At 52.4% G+C, this 17637-nt stretch overlaps 1 protein-coding gene across 3 annotated transcripts in view; it reads left to right on the top strand.

Annotated features, from left to right (window-relative positions):
* Positions 1-17637, top strand: part of NMNAT2 (nicotinamide nucleotide adenylyltransferase 2) — a 220421-nt gene that overhangs the window by 185439 nt on the left and 17345 nt on the right. For all 3 annotated transcript variants that reach the window (XM_055582904.1, XM_055582905.1, XM_055582906.1), the window contains 5 exons: positions 749-827; positions 4489-4615; positions 5842-5922; positions 7060-7104; positions 12246-12322. In XM_055582904.1, the coding sequence (XP_055438879.1) occupies positions 749-827; positions 4489-4615; positions 5842-5922; positions 7060-7104; positions 12246-12322 (409 nt within the window). The remainder of the gene's footprint in view (positions 1-748; positions 828-4488; positions 4616-5841; positions 5923-7059; positions 7105-12245; positions 12323-17637) is intronic.

Below are 17637 nucleotides of genomic sequence, written 5' to 3'. Positions count from 1 at the left end.
AGGTGACAGAATGCTCAACTGCTAAGAACATGTTTGAGAAACGTCCCAGTTTAGCAGCTTATTAAGTTGGTAATGAAGCCCGAGCACTGCCTCCCTCTGGGCCTGGGTCCTATCCTCACTTCCCGTCCTACGTGAAGCAGGAGTGGCTGGTCCGGGGACTGTGCCTTCTGGTATGGCTACCGCACCCACCTCCATGCCCACTGGGCACCCACACGCAGAGGCCGACACGGGCAGTTTCCCCAGTTCAGGTACCTGCAGTCACCACTTGATGAGGGCGTGGCTAGTTTCATTCTTATCAGAATCCTATAAGGTCCAGAAGAGAATTCCCCAGAATGGGAGCAAGATGCGATTCTAAGCACTCTGCATGTACAACTCACTGACCCCTTTTAATAACTCCACAGGAGAGTTATTATTGTTATTCTCGTTTTACAAATAGGGAAAGTGAGCACCAAAAATCACATAACTTACGCAAAGCCCCACAGTTGGGAGGGTCTGGTGCTGGTATTAAACTCGGCCAGACCAGTGCCAGCATCGGTTCATGTAAGCCTGTAGCATTTTCCTCTCATTTTACAGAGGGGAAACTGAGGCTCAGGAAGATATTTCAAGCTCATGTTTTATTTGATTTGAGATCTAAGGACACGATATGACCAAGTCTGTGTAAGCTTTTTGAGCTATGCCTTTGGAAGGAACCTGTAAGCGAAGAGTGTGAGAATGGAAACCAAGGGAAATTTGTCTTTCTGATCGTCAGGGTGGACCCGTGGGAGTGCTACCAGGACACCTGGCAGACGACCTGCAGCGTCCTCGAACACCATCGGGACCTCATGAAGGTGAGCTGGGCCGGGCTCTGGGCCGGGGGCCCACAGCAGCCAGGTGGCCCGGGAAAGGTGGACTGCCCCAGTTGTTCCCGGCTTATCCGCCAGCCATGGGGAGACCAGCTCTGAGCAGCATCCAGGAGGGCAGTGAAACTGGGAACCCAGAGCAGCCCCAGAGCCTGCTCCCTGCCTTGAATTCCTCCTGAATGTGACTGGGGGCAGCTTTCATCTCCCGGCAGCAAGTTCAAGGCAGGATTCAGAAACCCCGCAGCTGGGAAACTTCACAAAGTGATGAGAGAAGGAGAGAGCAGCGCTGGGTGGAGGCACAAGCGGCCAGATTGTGCGGTCCTCCCACTGCACCTCCGGAGGACCCAGCGGTCCCCTTGCCCCTGCTATGCCAGGGCTGCAGCACTGCTCTCCTGCAGGCACTGTACATCAGGCACACTCTTTCCTCCTCACAGGAGTCCACACACAGACAGTGTCTTCTCACCTCTGGTTTATTTGTGGGTAAAAGGAAGCCTGGGCTTCCGTCTTGGCTCAGTGCTAAAGAATCCACCTGCCAATGCAAGAGACGGGGGTTCGATCCCTGGGTGGGGAAGATCCCCTGGAGGAGGAAATGGCAAACCACTCCAATAATCTTGCCTGGGGAATCCCATGAACCCACCAGAGGATCCTGGGGGATGACAGTCTGTAGGGCCACAAAGAGTCAGACACGGCTTAGTGCCCAAACAACAACAACCAGGAAGCGCAGAGAGGTGAACCAGGGTATCTTAGGACCCACAGTGACTGCCTCGCCCACCCTGACAGCTGCCCGGGGCTTGTGGCCGGGTGCAGCGACCAGAGAGCTGGTTGCTAGGTAAGCACAGGGTCCACGCCAGCCAGCAGCACCAGTCGGCATGTGCAGAAAGTACCCTTCACACATGGATGCCAGCCCATCAACTCCACCTTGACAGGGTGAAAAGCCGTGCCATTGACGGCAAGAAGCTCGGCCCACCAAGACGAGAAGCAGGGCTTCCTGCTTGCCTCCACTGGTCCTGATGCAGAGCCCTCCCCCCGCCCCAAACAGTGATCAGAGTGGCATCATCCTGACACAGGGAGCGCCCCCGTTCCATCTGTGTTCACGGTCAGAGGGCCTGTCAGAATCTTCTCCTTGGGGAGCTCTCAGCGGCCTCAACCATCCCCCCATCCCCACTCTACCCGCTTTATTTGAACAGATGTGGACCTGGGACTCCAGACTATCCAGGGAGTTAAGAGCGAGAGGAGCAGAAAGGACAAGTTGGCTGGTGCTTCATCTATTAAGCTGAAGAAAACCCAACCCCCTTCTTTCTGCTTTGAGAACCCTTCTAAGACATCCTGAGTCTTTCCTGGTCCCCTCGACAGGACAAGGTGGCCCTGACCTGCTCCTCCAAGCTGGTCTCAACAACAGCAGTAATAAAAGACGTCCTGTCTTACTGTATAAGGATGTATCCGTCAGGGCAGGCTAAGATACACAAATATCCTTCAGATCTCAATGGCTTCACAGAAGCTTATTTCTCACACTACAGTTCAGCTAGGGGCACTGCTGGGGGGCTGAGCTCCTTTCAGTCACCAGGAGCCTCAGGCTGCATGATGGAATGAGGACTCAGGGACCCTGCAGGCATTCCTGAGCCCTGGCTCTGCCCAGCCAGAAAGCCTGGCTGCTGTTCTGCTGTCTAAACGTCTGGGCTTCCTGAACCCTCCCTCTGTTACTCATGCCCAGAGGCATCTGTCTGGGCCTGAGATGCTTGGCCAGGAGCCACAGCTGTTGAGTGATGGTCACAAGCTGGCAGAGAATGTCAGTCCTGATGGCCCCCCGCCTTGGATCAGGAGCGGGAGCTTGGAGCTGCTGGTAACTCCCGGTCTCCCCGGTCCCGGCATCAGGCCTGTGTTCCTGGCATGGAAAGTGGACCTGTCAGAGAGATAGACACGGGGCTTAATAGGCGAGGCAAGGCTGTGAGAGCGAGGGAGCCTCTGGAGGGCAGAGTGGGGCAGGTGGCCAGCACGTTTCTTCTCCAGCACAGAACAAGTCCAATGGGACTAATGATGCGTGCAGCGAGAGGAAGACATTCCTCGGCTCCCAGACTGAGAACGTGGTGTTTTTCTTTTCTGGAGGTGAAATCATAATAAAAGGGAGGCAGGCTGTCCCTTCCACTCGACCAGCCGTAGCCGGCCAGAGAATCCCACAAAGCAGGTTGAGATGATCCCGTGGTCCCCAACCTCGGCTGGCTCCCAGATGCAGCAGGATACTGTCGTGCCTGTTTCCCATCACAGAAGTGACAAGTCAGCCCACAAGATCAACACCTGCCCTTCCAGGGCTCAGAAAAACTCATGTGCCGCTCTGCCTCCAGGGTGGCGTGTGGAGGATGCCTTTGGAGGGTCACCCCAGCCCTGGGACCTGGGGATCCCCTGGCAGCCTGTGTGCTCAGTCGTGTCTGACTCTTTATGACCCCATGGACTGTAACAGCCCACCAGGCTCCTCTGTCCATGGGATTTCCCAGGCAAGAATGCGGGAGTGGGTTGCCATTTCCTCCTCCAGAGGATCTTCCCAACCCAGGGGTCAAACCTGCATCTCCTTCTTGGCAGGCAGATTCTTTACCCTTGAGCCACCCGGGAAGCCCTCCAGCAGAGGGACTCGGGAATCCAGAAAGGATGGTGGGCCAGGGATGAGGGGAAGCTGGCTTTCAGGGAAGGGACTTCGAATAAGCAACAGCCCTGTGAAGCTCAGCAGATTGAAAATTCATCCTTTGTTTTTCTGTGGCCCAGAAGCTGCTCTTCCACCCTCCACGGGCCAAGGCTGGGGGTGGGTGGGGGGTTGTTTCTGGGTCAGCTGTGAAGAATGCTGCGTTATCAGCTCTGTGTTTGCTGTGGCACCAAGAGAAGCAGCAGGCCAGATAACACAGCACAATGGATAATACACAGAGCATTTCCGTTTAGCTCTGGAATGTGTATTTACACTCTGAGCAGGCGCAGAGTTCCCAGAGCCCTGCCTCCCCCTTCCTGCAGCGCAGACATCCTGCTCCGCCCAGCACCACTCCCCAGCCTGGCCCTGTCGCTGGCATCTCTGGCCTGGCACCACTCCCCGGCCTGGCCCTGTCGCTGGCATCTCTGGCCTGGAGAGGCGGCAGGTGGTGATAGCGCCTGGTGTTTGTGTGACCTTTCCCGAGCTCGCACAGCCCTTCTGCAGACATGACCTCATTTTGAGTCCCATGAAGCAGGCGGGAAAGGCATGCGCATTCTATGGAAAGTCACAAAATGTGCACAGTTTCTGCCATGTGCCAGATGTTCTAAAGGCGCTCCATGTATGGTCGCTCGTGTAAGCCCGCCACAACCTAGAGAGATGGCCCTGTTGCCGCTGTCAGTGAGGCATTCAAGCTGAGGTTCAAGACCAGGTAAGTTAACTATCCAAGGTCACGCAGCCAGAAGGGGACAGAACTCAAACTTGAACCCAGGTCTGTTCAACAACACATCCAATGCATTTCCCAGGGAGCCATCTCGCCTCCTACCAGCGTAGTGTAGTCTAGCGCACACCTAGGGTCTAGAACCTTCCCCCAGTCCTCTTTCTCAGCTCTGGGACACCTCACCATGATGGCCAAGCAGATGAGCATTTGGGGATAACTAGAAAAGACTTCACTGACTGTGCTCTTCTTTCTCCCCGCAGCGGGTGACTGGCTGCATCCTCTCCAACGTCAACACACCCTCCATGACACCTGTGATCGGACAGCCCCGAAATGAGACCTCCCAACCCATCTACCAGAACAACAATGCGCCCAGCAAGCCCACCGCAGGTAGGGAAACGCTGGTGTAGAGCAGAGGCTCTCGAACTTCAGAATCGCCTGGAGTTCTTGTTAAAACCCAGATCACTAAGCACTGTCCCAGAACTTGATTCAGTAGGTCTGGGAAAAGGAAGAGAATTTGCATTTTTAAAAACTCAATGGTCCAGGGACCATGCTTTGAGAACCCGTAAGAAACAGCATCAAAGAAATAGTCACAGTGATAGAGACAGATTCAGGGACAGAGACAGGGGTTGATGGTATGTGTTTTAACATAAATATGACTGCCTTAACTGGGAATTAAAGGTACCAAAGGGAACGTTTTTCTCTGCCTTTCTAAGGAGGTTGCGCATTCTGCCAAGGTCACACGGTAGGAAGTAGCAGGGACAGAAGTCAAACCTGGGCAGTCTGCTGCCAGCCCCTAACGCCAGCCCCCCAGCCAGCTTCAGTCATCCCTTCAAGGGCCCCCAGCACTTACCCAACACTTAGTAGTGTCTGCTTGCACAGTGCTCCGTGCATTACACAGATTCTTATTTAATGCAGTAATTCTGTGACATAGATATTATATTCCCACTTACAAAAAGAAAACAGCTCCAGAGAAGGTAAGTGATTTGCCAAAGGTTACACAGCTCATAGGTCTTTCCCCCGTGGTTCATCAGCAAAGAATCCGCCTGCAATGCTGGAGCTGCAGGAGATTCAGGTTCGATCCCTGGGTCAGGAAGATCCCATGGAGTGGGGCATGGCCACCCACTCCAGTATTCTTGCCTGGAGAATCCCATGGACAGAGGAGCCTGGTGGGCTACAGTCCATGGAGTTGCAAGAGCCGGACATGACTGAGTGACTGAAATGAACTGATGCATAATAAAAATGGAAGAAAATAAATAATATATGACTACTTTAGTGGCAGTAACCTCTAGCGGTAGTATTATGGATATTTCTTTTCCTTTTAATACGTATTCTTCTTCTATATTTTCCAATTTTTCAACACTGTCATAAACACCACCAGAAAATAGATTCCGGTCTAGGGCTCAGAATGCTTGTTCCTTGGACTGGAAATGAGAAGCAGGAATGGGGCCGTCACCTTTCTGTTCTTTCTCTCCAGCCTCCTTCTGCCTCCATGACCCAGTCCCCACACCTCCAGGCAGTCCTGTGTTTCCAGGGCCCCAAGGCGGGGCTGATGAGAGTGTGAGTTATGAGTGGTCCTCCCTATCTGTCCCTGTCTGTCTTGCTCTCTCCCGTAGCCAAGATCCTGGGAAAGGTGGGAGAAAGCCTGAGCCGGATCTGCTGTGTCCGCCCGCCAGTGGAGCGTTTCACCTTTGTGGGTAAGGAAGCAGCCCCCCTCTTCTTCTATCCCTCCTCCCTCTTTCATGCAGCAGACACCCCTAGCACCTGCTGTGGCCTAAAGCACTTATAGTGCAATGATTGAGAGAGAATGGAAGATGTCACCTGACCTGCAGAGCCCATCTGTGATGGGAGCCCAGGAATGCGGCCATCCTGGCCTGAGGCTCCCGGAGATCTCCCGCACTCATCGTCCTTCTCTGGGCTGTGCTGGTCCCTCCCTCCATGGAATGTGTCCACCCACCTGAGAGTTCTCAGGGGCCCAGCGGCCCCTCTCAGGTCTTCCCGGCTCTGCCTGTGTCAGTACTTCTGCTGAGAGGCTAAGAACATACACGTCCTTCTCTTAATTTTTTCCATTTTTTTGGAGAAAAAAAATGGATCACTCAGCATGGATGAGAATACCCACCTTTGGGTCTCTTTCTCCTACAAACCCAAATTTGACTCTGCAGGAGAGCGGTCTAACCCTCATTCTTTTGACTCTGGGGCTGACTACTGCCATTTCTCAGGTTTCCAACTTCCAACCTTGAACCAACAGAGATGGTCGAGGAGGAAGGGAGGCAGGGGGCCAGGGTGTCATCTCTGTGGTGCTGTGCATACCGTGGGCCCCATGCGGGGCGCCCCTTCAGCACCCACAGCAGAGCCTCTGTCTCTTTCACATCTTCCTGGGGCTTTGCCTTCTGCCATATGAAAAATCTCAGCCTGCTCAGTTTTGCTTGTTCTCTGAACCAGGTAACCCTGAACAAGAGAGGGCCACCTCCTGTTACTGTGCCAACTGCCTCCCTAGGTTTGAGGATGCTGCTCTTGTGGCCAGCCTCCTCCCACTCCAATACAAAAGGAAACAGAAGGCACTCGGCGTGAGTGCGTGTGTGTCCATCACTGGCTACCCAGCCAGGCGGTCTAGTTCTGAATTCCCAGAACAGTGATCCTGCCCTGGAGCCTGAGGAAGTGTTCCCTCTCCATTACAAGCTGGACCGTGCTCTCCACTTATGATACTCAGATGTCCCTACTCGCACCCACCCATCGCAGCCTGTGTTCTCCCTCTGAGAAGCCCCTCGGGCAGATTGAGAGTCAGGTACCAGGAAGCTGGTTCCCTGATTCTGCATTTCCTCTTGCCTCCCTAGATGAGAATGCCAACCTGGGCACAGTGATGCGGTACGAGGAGATCGGTGAGTGGGGCTGAAGAAGCGGGAATGTTCAGGGTCTCCTGCCTCCAAACGGGCACAGTGGGGGAGGGGGGAGGCTTGCAACCCCTGGAGGGTGTTTGCAGCAGGGTCTGCTCTTGGAAGGGTAATTAATTGCTCTCAAGCTAAGAGCATGTTCTTAGTTATCTCACCTGTACCATCTCCCAACTGGACTCTGGCAGGATCCCTGGAGGTAGGATGGGGTCCGTGGGCAGTTTCCCCTTCAGAGCTTCTTCATCTCATTCAAAAGATACGGAAGTTCAGTTCATTGCCAGCCAGAGATTCTTCTCTTGCCCGAAACACCGTGCCCACAGAAGATCCCCTGCCTTCCTCAGCAGAGGGGTCCAGTGCTTGGAGCCATGTCTCAGATCTCCCCCACAGCCTTGGGTGGACACTAAGGCCCTGACTGTGTGAAGGCAGTAAAGGCCCCAGGCCAGAGCGGGTAGAGGGGGGTTACACGGAGCTGTCAGGATGGGAAGGCACTGACTCCCCTAGAAATGAGGTGAGTCCTGAGCAGCCCTAGGAAACAAGCCGGGAAGCACATTTTCCCAAGGTTCCAGAGTAGCTTAGAGACAGAAGTGTCTGAAGCTGGAAAAGCACAGACGGACGAGAATGGAGCTCGAGCTGCTGCAGGTCCCAGGTGACAAGGAGGGTCAGTGACAGCCGGAAGTCCCCAAAGGACTCAGCATGGATGAGAATATCCATCTTTGGGTCTCTCTCTCTTACAAACCCAAATTCAACTCTGCAGGAGAGCTGAAGGTCCAGCCCTTGTTCTTTTGACTCTGGGGCCGACTAATGCCATTTTGAAGAAGGAAACGGCAAACCACTCCAGTACTCTTGCCTGGAGAATCCCATGGACAGAGGAGCCTGGTGGGCTACAATCCATGGGTTTGCAAAGAGTCGGACACGACTGAGCGACTAACACATACACACTGCCATTTCTCAGGTTTCCAATTTCCAACCTTGAACCAATAGGGATGGTTGAGGAGGAAGGGAGGCAGGGGGCCAGGGTGTCATCTCCATGGTGCTAGGATGGGGGGCAGCTGGGTGTCCAGCGGGCATGCTCAATCTTCAACTTCCAGCTGCAAAGATACTCCAGGCCCCGTCCTAGGGATGAAGGGGCAGGGCTGCACTGGATTCTCCCAGGAGGCCCAGCAGATGTGACATCATTTCTAGGAACTTCTCTGGGTCTTGTCCTCTGATCCCCAGTAGTGATGCACTTGAGTTGACTCATACTGACCTGCTAGAACCATTTGAAAATTTTCAGAAATTTTACCAGTTGGTTGTTAAACTCAGTCAAAAAAATTAAATTATACTAAGTAGCAGTTAAATGGGCTTCCTGGGTAGCTCAGCTGGTAAAGAAACCGCCTGCAATGCAGGAGACCCCCTCAATTCCTGGGTCAGGTAGTTCCCCTGGAGAAGAGATAGGCTACCCACTCCAGTTTTCTTGGGCTTCCCTGATGGCTCAGACAGTAAAGAATCTACCTGCGATGCAGGAGACCTGGGTTCTATCCCTGGGTTGAGAAGATCCCCTGGAGGAGGGCATGGCAACCCATTTCAGTATTTTTACCTGGAGAATCTCCACAGACAGAGGAACCTGGCCGGCTGCAGTCCATGGGGTCCCAAAGAATCGGACGTGACTGAGTGGCTAAGCACAGCAGTTAAATACCTTGTATTAAAAACAGAGGTAATAAGTACTCTAAACTCCTTGATTCTTTAAGTTTTAATAGTTTTTATTTACCAGCACATGGCTGTCTGAAGGCCACAGGAAAGAGTACTTCTGGATGCTCCCCAAAACCAGCAGGAGCATTCACCCCCAGGTTCCACAGCCACAAACACCCAAAAGCCTTGTACTCCCCCTGCCTGGTGGTTCCATACCTGGCCAGTAACTATCTTCTTGGGGACAAAGTCTTCTTGACCAGCCGCGCTCAGAGCAGTCTTCAACCTTTCAACTGTATTCCAGTGTGTATTTTCCTCCCATACCTTGTTCCGGGAAGAATGTATTGTGAGCCAGCTTCACCTGGGACCTCGTTCACCTCCCCAGCACCCAGGGTCCGTGTATCAGGTTGCGGCCTGGGGAGTCCCCCCTTGGACAGAGAGGGAATGCAGTGGGTGTTTGCATGGCCATGCTCCTAGCATTCCTTGTGAAGCTTGGCCCCATCTGACCCCCTCTCTCAGAGAAAGGAAAGCTGAGTGGCCACAGTTGTGTGGATGGATTCGTGGCCTGGCGTGGTAAAGGTGGCTGCTGCCTCGGGGTGTGATGGGAGCTGGAAAGGGCCTCGGGGCCTGGGGCTTCACAGAAGCAGAATTGCTGAGAGGAGAGTGTGACCGAGGAGGGCTGACTCTGGCTCCCTGGATCCTGAACTGGGGAAGGAAGTAGGGCCCAGAGGAACAGCCTGGCCCCCAGACCACTGCCCTGTGAGGCCATTTGGCTCACACCTCCTCTTTCTGAAATCCCCTTGCACGCTTCACGAGAAGGAAAAAGCCATTTCTCCTAGCTCAGTTAGCATCTATGGCACCATTTCCACTTTTTTAACCAGGCCTGCCCCAGACTTGGAGGCTGAGAATGTGAGCCTTCATCTCCTAGGGTAAACGGGAGAATCCATTGCTGCCCTCCAGTGGCCACACATGGGATTCCCAAGCCCTGCTGGGGCCTCTGCTGCTGCTCTGCTGCTGCTGCTAAGTCGCTTCAGTCGTGTCCCACTCCGTGCGACCCCATAGACGGCAGCCCACCAGGCTCCCCCGTCCCTGGGATTCTCCAGGCAAGAACACTGGAGTGGGTTGCCATTTCCTTCTCCAAAGCAGGAAAATGAAAAGTGAAAATGAAGTCGCTCTGTCGTGTCCGACTCTTAGCAACCCCATGTACTGCAGCCTACCAGGCTCCTCCGTCCATGGGTTTTCCAGGCAAGAGTACTGGAGTGGGGTGCCATTGCCTTCTCCGGCTGGGGCCTCTGGTCTGTGACAAATCCATCTGTTCCGGTGCTGCAAGCAAAGGTGGAAACCCCCCGCTTTAACTTGCTCTGCTTTGGCTTTAAAAATAATCCCACGTTATACTCGAGTGAGAAAGTGAGTCTCTGGATAGGGAATTGAAAAGCGCTTCATTTCCGTGGCCGCAGAGCAGGGCTTCGCAACCACACCGCCGTTGTCATAGGAAACAGGCGTAACCCTGAGGTGTGGGGGCTGGCTGTGTGCCCTGTGGACGTTTGAGCCGCGTTCCTGCCTTCCCAGCACTAGGTGCCGGTAGCACACCTCTCTCTCCAGCCTTGACGACAAAAAAACGTCTCCTGACCGTGCCAAACTCTGGAGGCAGAATCGCCCCCGGTTGACCACTGATGTACAAAAAGCTGAGGGCTGGCATGTCTCCTGGACATGGCCTCCAAACCGAAGTTTTAGGCCCACAGTTAGAGAGCTGCAGCCTTTCAACAGAGCTGACCTGGAGCTCTGGGCGGCTCCGAGCAGGGAACAGGGAACATCAGGAACCCCAGAGTCAGCCCATTCTGGCTCCTCTCGGCCATCCCGAGGCTGGAGGCAGACCATGACCAGGGCTTCCATGCTGCAAGAGCCGAGGCCACAGTCACCATCTGGCACTGCCATCCCGGGGCACCCAGAAGGCTCTGAGACAGCCTGCCCACACGGCCTCTGTGGCCAGCCTCTCTGTCGTTCACTCATTCAACACATCCTGAGCACCTACTGTGCGCAGGTCACTCTGCTAGGCCCTGGGTATATAACGTTCTATTAGGTCCCTGGATGTAAACAGAACATTAGATGACAGTGTGACGGGGAGGGGGAGGTGGGAGGCTGCAGGAATATTTAGGCGTTAAGACCCCGGTGCTGCAGGGGACTCCCTGAGGGTGAGCTATGCCGACCTGGGACTGTAAGATGCTGACCCTGTCTGCCCAGCAGTCTCCCACTGAGCCTGCACCCGGGGCGAGCTCACCACCTGAAAGTCCTCCGCAGGTCCCTGAGCTAGCTACGGGGTCTGAAGAGGGCAGAGCTGCCGGCCCTCAGCCTCTGGGGCCAGGGTGGCAGCGGTCTCTGGAGGCTCAGAGTAGGGCTGTGTCACTGGTTCCGACAGGATGCCCACAGTCACAGCCCCCTGGTGACAGAGCCTGGTGGCTCCGACCGTAAAGAATCCTGCAGTGAGGGAGACCTGGGTTTGATACCTGGGTTGGGAAAGATTCCCTGGAGGAGAGCATGGCCACCCACTCCAGTATTCTTGCCTGGAGAATCCCATGGACAGAGGAGCCTGGTGGGCTACAGTCCATGGGGTCGCAAACAGTCGGACACGGCTGAGCAATTAAGCACAGCACCTGATGAAAGAGCCTAGGGAAAGTACCCGGGAACCAACACATGGCCTGAATCTCATCCCAGGTGGAGGTCTCTCCCCATGTGGTTCTGAGAATCCCAGGATTCTTTTTCACCCCCGTTGCTCAGTTTTCATGCCTGAGTCAGTTTGCTGCCTGTTTTAAGCGACAGTGGCCTCGCTGGGATAATTCAGACTGGGCTTAACAAGGGAAGAAAAACTAGTGATAAGCTGGAAACGTGCCTGGGAGTTGGAAAGGTGGGGGCAGCCTCGCTTCTCAAGCCGTTTGCTGAGGACAGTGGCCACGTACAGGGAAGACGTCTGATGAGCTGAGCCAGCTGGTGAATTGAGGGTGCACTCCATGTCCCCTGCCCCCATCACGTCACGCTTGTGATGGAAGACAAACCCCAGAGGATGCCCAGCAGCAGAAAAGCCACACTCCACGGGCACTTTGGTTTGACATAGAGCAAAAAAGAGAGCCTCTTAGACCTCACACAAGGCGTGTAGCTGCCTTAGACTGTGGGTGACCAGACATCCTGGTTTAGCATGAAACCCACCGAGGAAATCCTTCAGTCCCAGCAAACCAGGACAGTTATCTGCTCCATTCCACAGGAGAGAGTTTCTTCCTGCAGGGAGTGAGAGTGGTCTGTAAATGAGGCTGGGGGAGGGCTGAGCAGAGGATTCAGGGCAGCACACAGCGTGCTGCCTGCTGGAACTGGGCTCTGGAGTCCCAGGGATGGGACGCTTCTGTGCTGGTCGGAGGAAGAAGGCTGATATTTGAACGCTTCCCTCTCCCTTTGCTAACTTTGTCACCCCTCCTCAGAGCTGCGGATCTTGCTGCTGTGTGGCAGTGACCTTCTGGAATCCTTCTGCATCCCAGGACTGTGGAACGAGGCAGATGTGAGTAGCAGGGTTATGGCCTGCGCACAGCTGGTGTGGGGCAGGATGGGGAGGGGCACTCAACTCTGACCCCTGGTCTTCCCTCCCCATCTAGCCTCCCTCCCCAGCTTGAGTCTCCTATCTCCCGTGAGCTCCCAGGAGGGCAATCGTTCACATCATGATGGGAAAAAATTCTCACTACCCCCAAGCTTTATCTCCTCCTGTATTTTTACACTCACTCCCCCTCATGCTTGCTCCTGGAAAGCCCCTGGGAAAAAAGCAATCTGAGTCATAGAATACCTTCGCCAAACAGCACTTGGAGTATATGTGCTGGTGGGGAGAGGTGGGGGAGAGAGGTCTTTTTAAAAAAGAAAAAGCCTTTGCCCTTTTGAAATTATTATGTGCTTTGTTTTCCTTTGATTCTTTTTGAAGAAGTGGTAAATACCACCCTAGAATTTCCTTAACAAGAGAAAAAGGGTCAAGAGGGGAGAAGTTAATGATAAAAGGTCAGTAGGATCCTTCTGGCAATTGACTTGGGATTTAGGGAACCAGGAATTGAAACTTATACCCTTTAGAAGCTCAGTGGACAAGTTGTTACCAAATCTGGCTGAGATGGTCTTAAACTAGCTAATTCATAAGTTCCTCACCCTTTAGACATACATTCATTTTTGTTATTTCATGAATTCATTCATCTGTTAGTCAGACCTAATGCTAGCTCCCAAGCCCATGGCCCTTTGAAAGTGGGTTTCTCATGGCAGATATTCTAGACTTAGTACATTTTTTGTATTACTTACTGTGTGACCCCATGCAAATCACTCAACTCCTTTGAGCCTTGGTTGTTTTTTTAAACCTAAAGAATGTTATCTGTAGCATTCTGAGATTTAAAATCTCAGAATGCTACAGATAAAAAGCAATATACAATACAGTGTCTGCCCGGAAGTATTAGGTGGCGAGATGTCAGCTTATGAAATTTTCTCATGTACATATATGTCTCTGAAGAGAAAGAGAAAAGAGACAACCTTCAGGGTGAAACTCAAGATCTCAGTTCTACTTCAGCACAGCTTGTGACAAGATATATTACAAGCATCAGTTTTTCCCATCTCAAAAATGGCCATCGTAATAGTACCCTTCATAGGGTTTGGGAGGAATTAAATGAGATTGTCCATGTAAAGTGCCCAGCCTAGCACCTGACACACAGTGCATACAACTGTTAATAAGTGAATCTACTTATATAGACACATCGATAAACAGAGACGTTCAAGGTGAAGGGCATAAATGCTAACACGCTGTGTGATAACCAAGCAGGGAGGGAGAGTTTCAGGGGAAACGAATTATACTGTGTAAGCCCTTTCCTCTCCACGCCTGAACAATTTCTTGCAGGTGAAATTTTAAACCTCTTTTCAATTCTGGATTAAGTGGCTTAATTAACTTTTACTTTCCTCTCTACTTCGCAAGCTGCTTTGAAGGGAAAAAGTAATGCGGGCGAAGTTCTGTACAAGATTTCAGCAAAGCTCTTTCAAGAATCCGGGCAAATCCGGGCAGTAGCCGGAGGCCCCTTCCCACGGGGAGGCCCTGGCAGCCAGGGAGGGGATTTACAGGGATAAAGTGACAGAGCAGCAGCCTGAAGGGCCAGCACGTGAGCAGGACGTCTCAAGGGCCTCCTTGCTGCATGTGACTTGTAATGTGGGCCTCTCAAGGGCAGACACAGGCTTTCTGGAGCCTGAAATGGACACAACTGGGGGCCCCTGAAGCACAGCCAGTCCCTCTGCGCTGACGGCAGAGCCTCTAGCTTCTCTCCGAAACGGCTGCTCCTGACCTTGTCAGGTCCAACTTGTAGAGACCAGGGAAAAGAGCCCCAGGTCACTCCTCTTCCGGTTGGTCCCTAATGCTGAAGTGGGACCAACTGGAAGAGGAATACGTTGGTTAAAAGAGAAAAGTTAAGAAACCGAAAGCTGTTGATGTACTGGGGCTGTGGCAGTGGAGGCAGACTTGACACCCATTTATTCAATCATCTTCCCACCTGACCGTCACCCTAGGGATCAGAGCACCCAGCCTGGCTACTCCCAGAGGTGCAGCAGATCCAGACCAAGCAGGGACCCCACGTCTGTGCGGCTGAAGGGGCTGAGAATGCCCGTCCACAGCACGGGCAGAAGGGCGATTGGGTGAAGCAGCCCCTCAGGGTTCACTCCAGAGGATTTTCTAGAGCCTGGAGTGCCAACCTCCCTACCCTCGAGCGCCCACAAAGACTCTGTGGGATCCTTAGAATCATGCCATCTGAGGTAGAGGCAAAAAAAAACCAAAAAAACAGAAAAAAACATGGAGTTGTTTCCTTACATAATGAGTGTGACTCTCAGGCCACAACAGAGGTGTGCCAGAAATATCACATGTAATTTATTCATACCAAATGAAAATTCAACTCCAAATCACTACTCCCAGGGATGATGGGAAATAGGTCTCAGTCATTGCTGACGAGCAGAACCTGAGAGGCTCACATGGGCTCCGAACACGAGCATCTCTTCGTTGGGGTTGCCACACACATCTTCCCTCTCGGGACCTTGAGGTGGGTGGCCCTCCCCTCTGTGCCCACCTGGAGAATAGGATTCCTGACTGAGTCTGGAAGCCCCGTGCTGGACCCCACCCACCTATGATCCTGCCCCTGTCTTCTTCTGAGGCTTTCCCCTTCGGGCAGCGGGTGGGCTTCACGGATCTCTAGCTTCTTTCTAGTGTGGAAGGAGCAGGGGGCAGTGGAACCTCTTCTTTCTCCGCTGAAGATAGCGCCCCTATTGTCTCTTCCCTCATCAGGACCTCAAGGAACATCTCGTCAGTGTGTTTAAAGCCAGTGACTTCAAAATGTTCTGCTTTCTGCCCTGCAAATTCCTTTTGTAAAGGCTCTGGTTCTCCGCTAGAAATAGGGTGGGGATTGGACAAAAGTGGACACAGGGAGCATGAAACTAGCTAGCCACTCAGTGATTTATCCCACTGTCCTTACTGGGGGAAGGTTGGAGCTCACGGTCTAGGAAAGAAAGGTCCTTCTTTCAAGACTGGTCCAGGGTGAGCCCTGGTGATTTTAATAGGAAGCTCTGATCTCAGGTGGCCTCAGCCGGCGGTGGCTTGAAGCAGGGTTTCGGTTCCTGGCCAGAGACTGAGGCCGGGTCTCAGAGATGAGAGCACCAAATCCTAGCTGCTAGATGAGTGGTCCGAGACAAGACCCTAGCCCTTCAACTCTGCAGAAAAGAATTCCCACAAAGACAGCAAGTAGTGTAACAAGTGAAGTGTTTATTAGGAGGAGAAGAACACAGTACGTGTGGATAGACACATGGGTGGACTCAGAGAGCCGCGCCCTCGTGATAGTTTGAATCACTTTTATGAGACATTTCTTCCAGGTTTCCTTTGGCCAGTCATTTCAATCTGTCTGGTTCTGGGTGTGTATTTGGTATATCTCAGGAGCCTCCCATGTCTATGTACATCTCTCAGCCAAGATGGATTTCACCCAAGAGGCCTGTGGGTAGTTGGCGTCACTCCACTTTTGACCTCTTGAGGAGATTTCTAGTCGGGAGGGTTTCCTTGACTTTGAGAATGAGAAATGTGTAGTCTCTTATCTCTTATCCAGGCAGGGCTCAGCCTCCTCTCTTGATTGTACTGCTACTGATGTTTCAGAGTTTCTGTCCACGGGGAATGAATTCCAGTTGCTTTCCCTGGTGGGTGGTGGTGGGGTGGGGGCATGCTCCATTTACCTCCTGCCTCTGTTCTACCCTCTGGAGTTTGCCTGGAAGCAGCTGGTTTTAGGGATCTCTGTTCCTAACTATGAGATTACCTGGGATGAGATATGTGAGACCCACTTCTGCCCCCAGTTTCATTCATTTAGTGCACCCTTTATCAGAACACACTTCTTTTCTTTACCCGGTGTCCCATGTGATACTTGATGGCCACAGATCTGTGCTCAGTGACCATGAGCCTGAAGCTCTGAATCTGCCAATGATGGGACAGAAAGGTGGGGAAGAGAGCCAGGTTTCTTAGAAAAGTCCTATGTCCTTGCTCCCCATTCCAGCTTCCCATGTCATCTCCAGAATTCTCAGAAAAAAACCAGGGGAGAAGCCACTAGTTCAAACAGGTCTGTGGGGAACATAGGAGCCTCTCCACCCTTCTATAAAGAACGCTCACCAGAGGCCATGGAGCAGCAATGTCCCCACCCAGTCAGAAGCAGCTGGGACAGTCTGTTCCACAACAGGGCTGCCAAGGTCTCTCTCGGCACAATCACAGACTCTCCATTGAGTCAGTCTTGCTCATTCTTTTGCTTTGGATTCCTGAACCTATGCTCTCCATCCAGAAATGTAATTACACAACCACTCACCCCAACTCAAGCACATCCCTTGGGCATTTCCCAATAGACACAAAGATCCATTAGCCCATAGTGAATTCTGACCTTCTCTGACCAGTGACACACCCCTTGTCCTTACATTCCATGAAGAGAAAATGCCATACATATTCATCACATTTCTCTCCATGGAACACAGAAGAGTTGCTTCTGCATGGTCTGGCACTTGGCATTTTCATTCTTGATTCCCAAGAGAAAGCAAGATCCAGTTTCCTGGACCCACTTTTGGAGATGGTGACCCAGTCCCCACCAGTCCATCCCATTCCCAACCTTTTAATTAGAATAATCTCCCCCAGGAGACTTGATCTTTGCTGTGCTGCATCCTGACGCTGGGCTTCCCTGGGGGCTCAGGTGGTGAAGAATCCACCTGCAGTGCAGCAGACCCAGGTTTGATCCTTGGGTCAGGAAGAGCCCCTGGAGAAAGGAATGGCTACCCACTTTAGTATTCTTGCCTGGAGAATCCCATGGACAGAGGAGCCTGGTGAGCTGCAGATGACAAAGAGTCGGACATGACTGGGTGACTAAGCACACAGCAGGCACACATCCTGACACCATCAGGGAAGCAGGTGTCCCGGCCTGGACCAGGGCCTGTGAGAAGGCAAGGCCAAAGCCGAAAGGGTCAAGTCATGACAGATTTGTGAGACAGGAAACTCGTATCCTCCTCCCCTCCCTCAAACAAAGCCCATCGTCCAGTGATCTTATGCTGCCAGCTGCTTTTTCCATTATAGTATAATGGAAGGCAATCTGGCAAATTAATTCTGATTCAGGCATTCTTTCCTTCCATCAATCTTTCAGCTAATACTGAGTGCCCAGTATGAATGTAAGTACTTTATTTGTCCTGGCAGCACTTGCTAAAAATATCTTACAGTTTTTATTCTATTAGTTCATTATAGTACATGAAATGAAACATACAGAAAGTTTAAAAGAGTTCTTGAACTTAGTAAGCAGTCAATAAATGTTG

The sequence above is a fragment of the Bubalus kerabau genome, chromosome 5, assembly GCF_029407905.1.
Source record: "Bubalus kerabau isolate K-KA32 ecotype Philippines breed swamp buffalo chromosome 5, PCC_UOA_SB_1v2, whole genome shotgun sequence".
Classification (NCBI taxonomy): Eukaryota; Metazoa; Chordata; class Mammalia; order Artiodactyla; family Bovidae; genus Bubalus; species Bubalus kerabau.
This window is presented reverse-complemented; position numbering and strand designations above follow the sequence as displayed.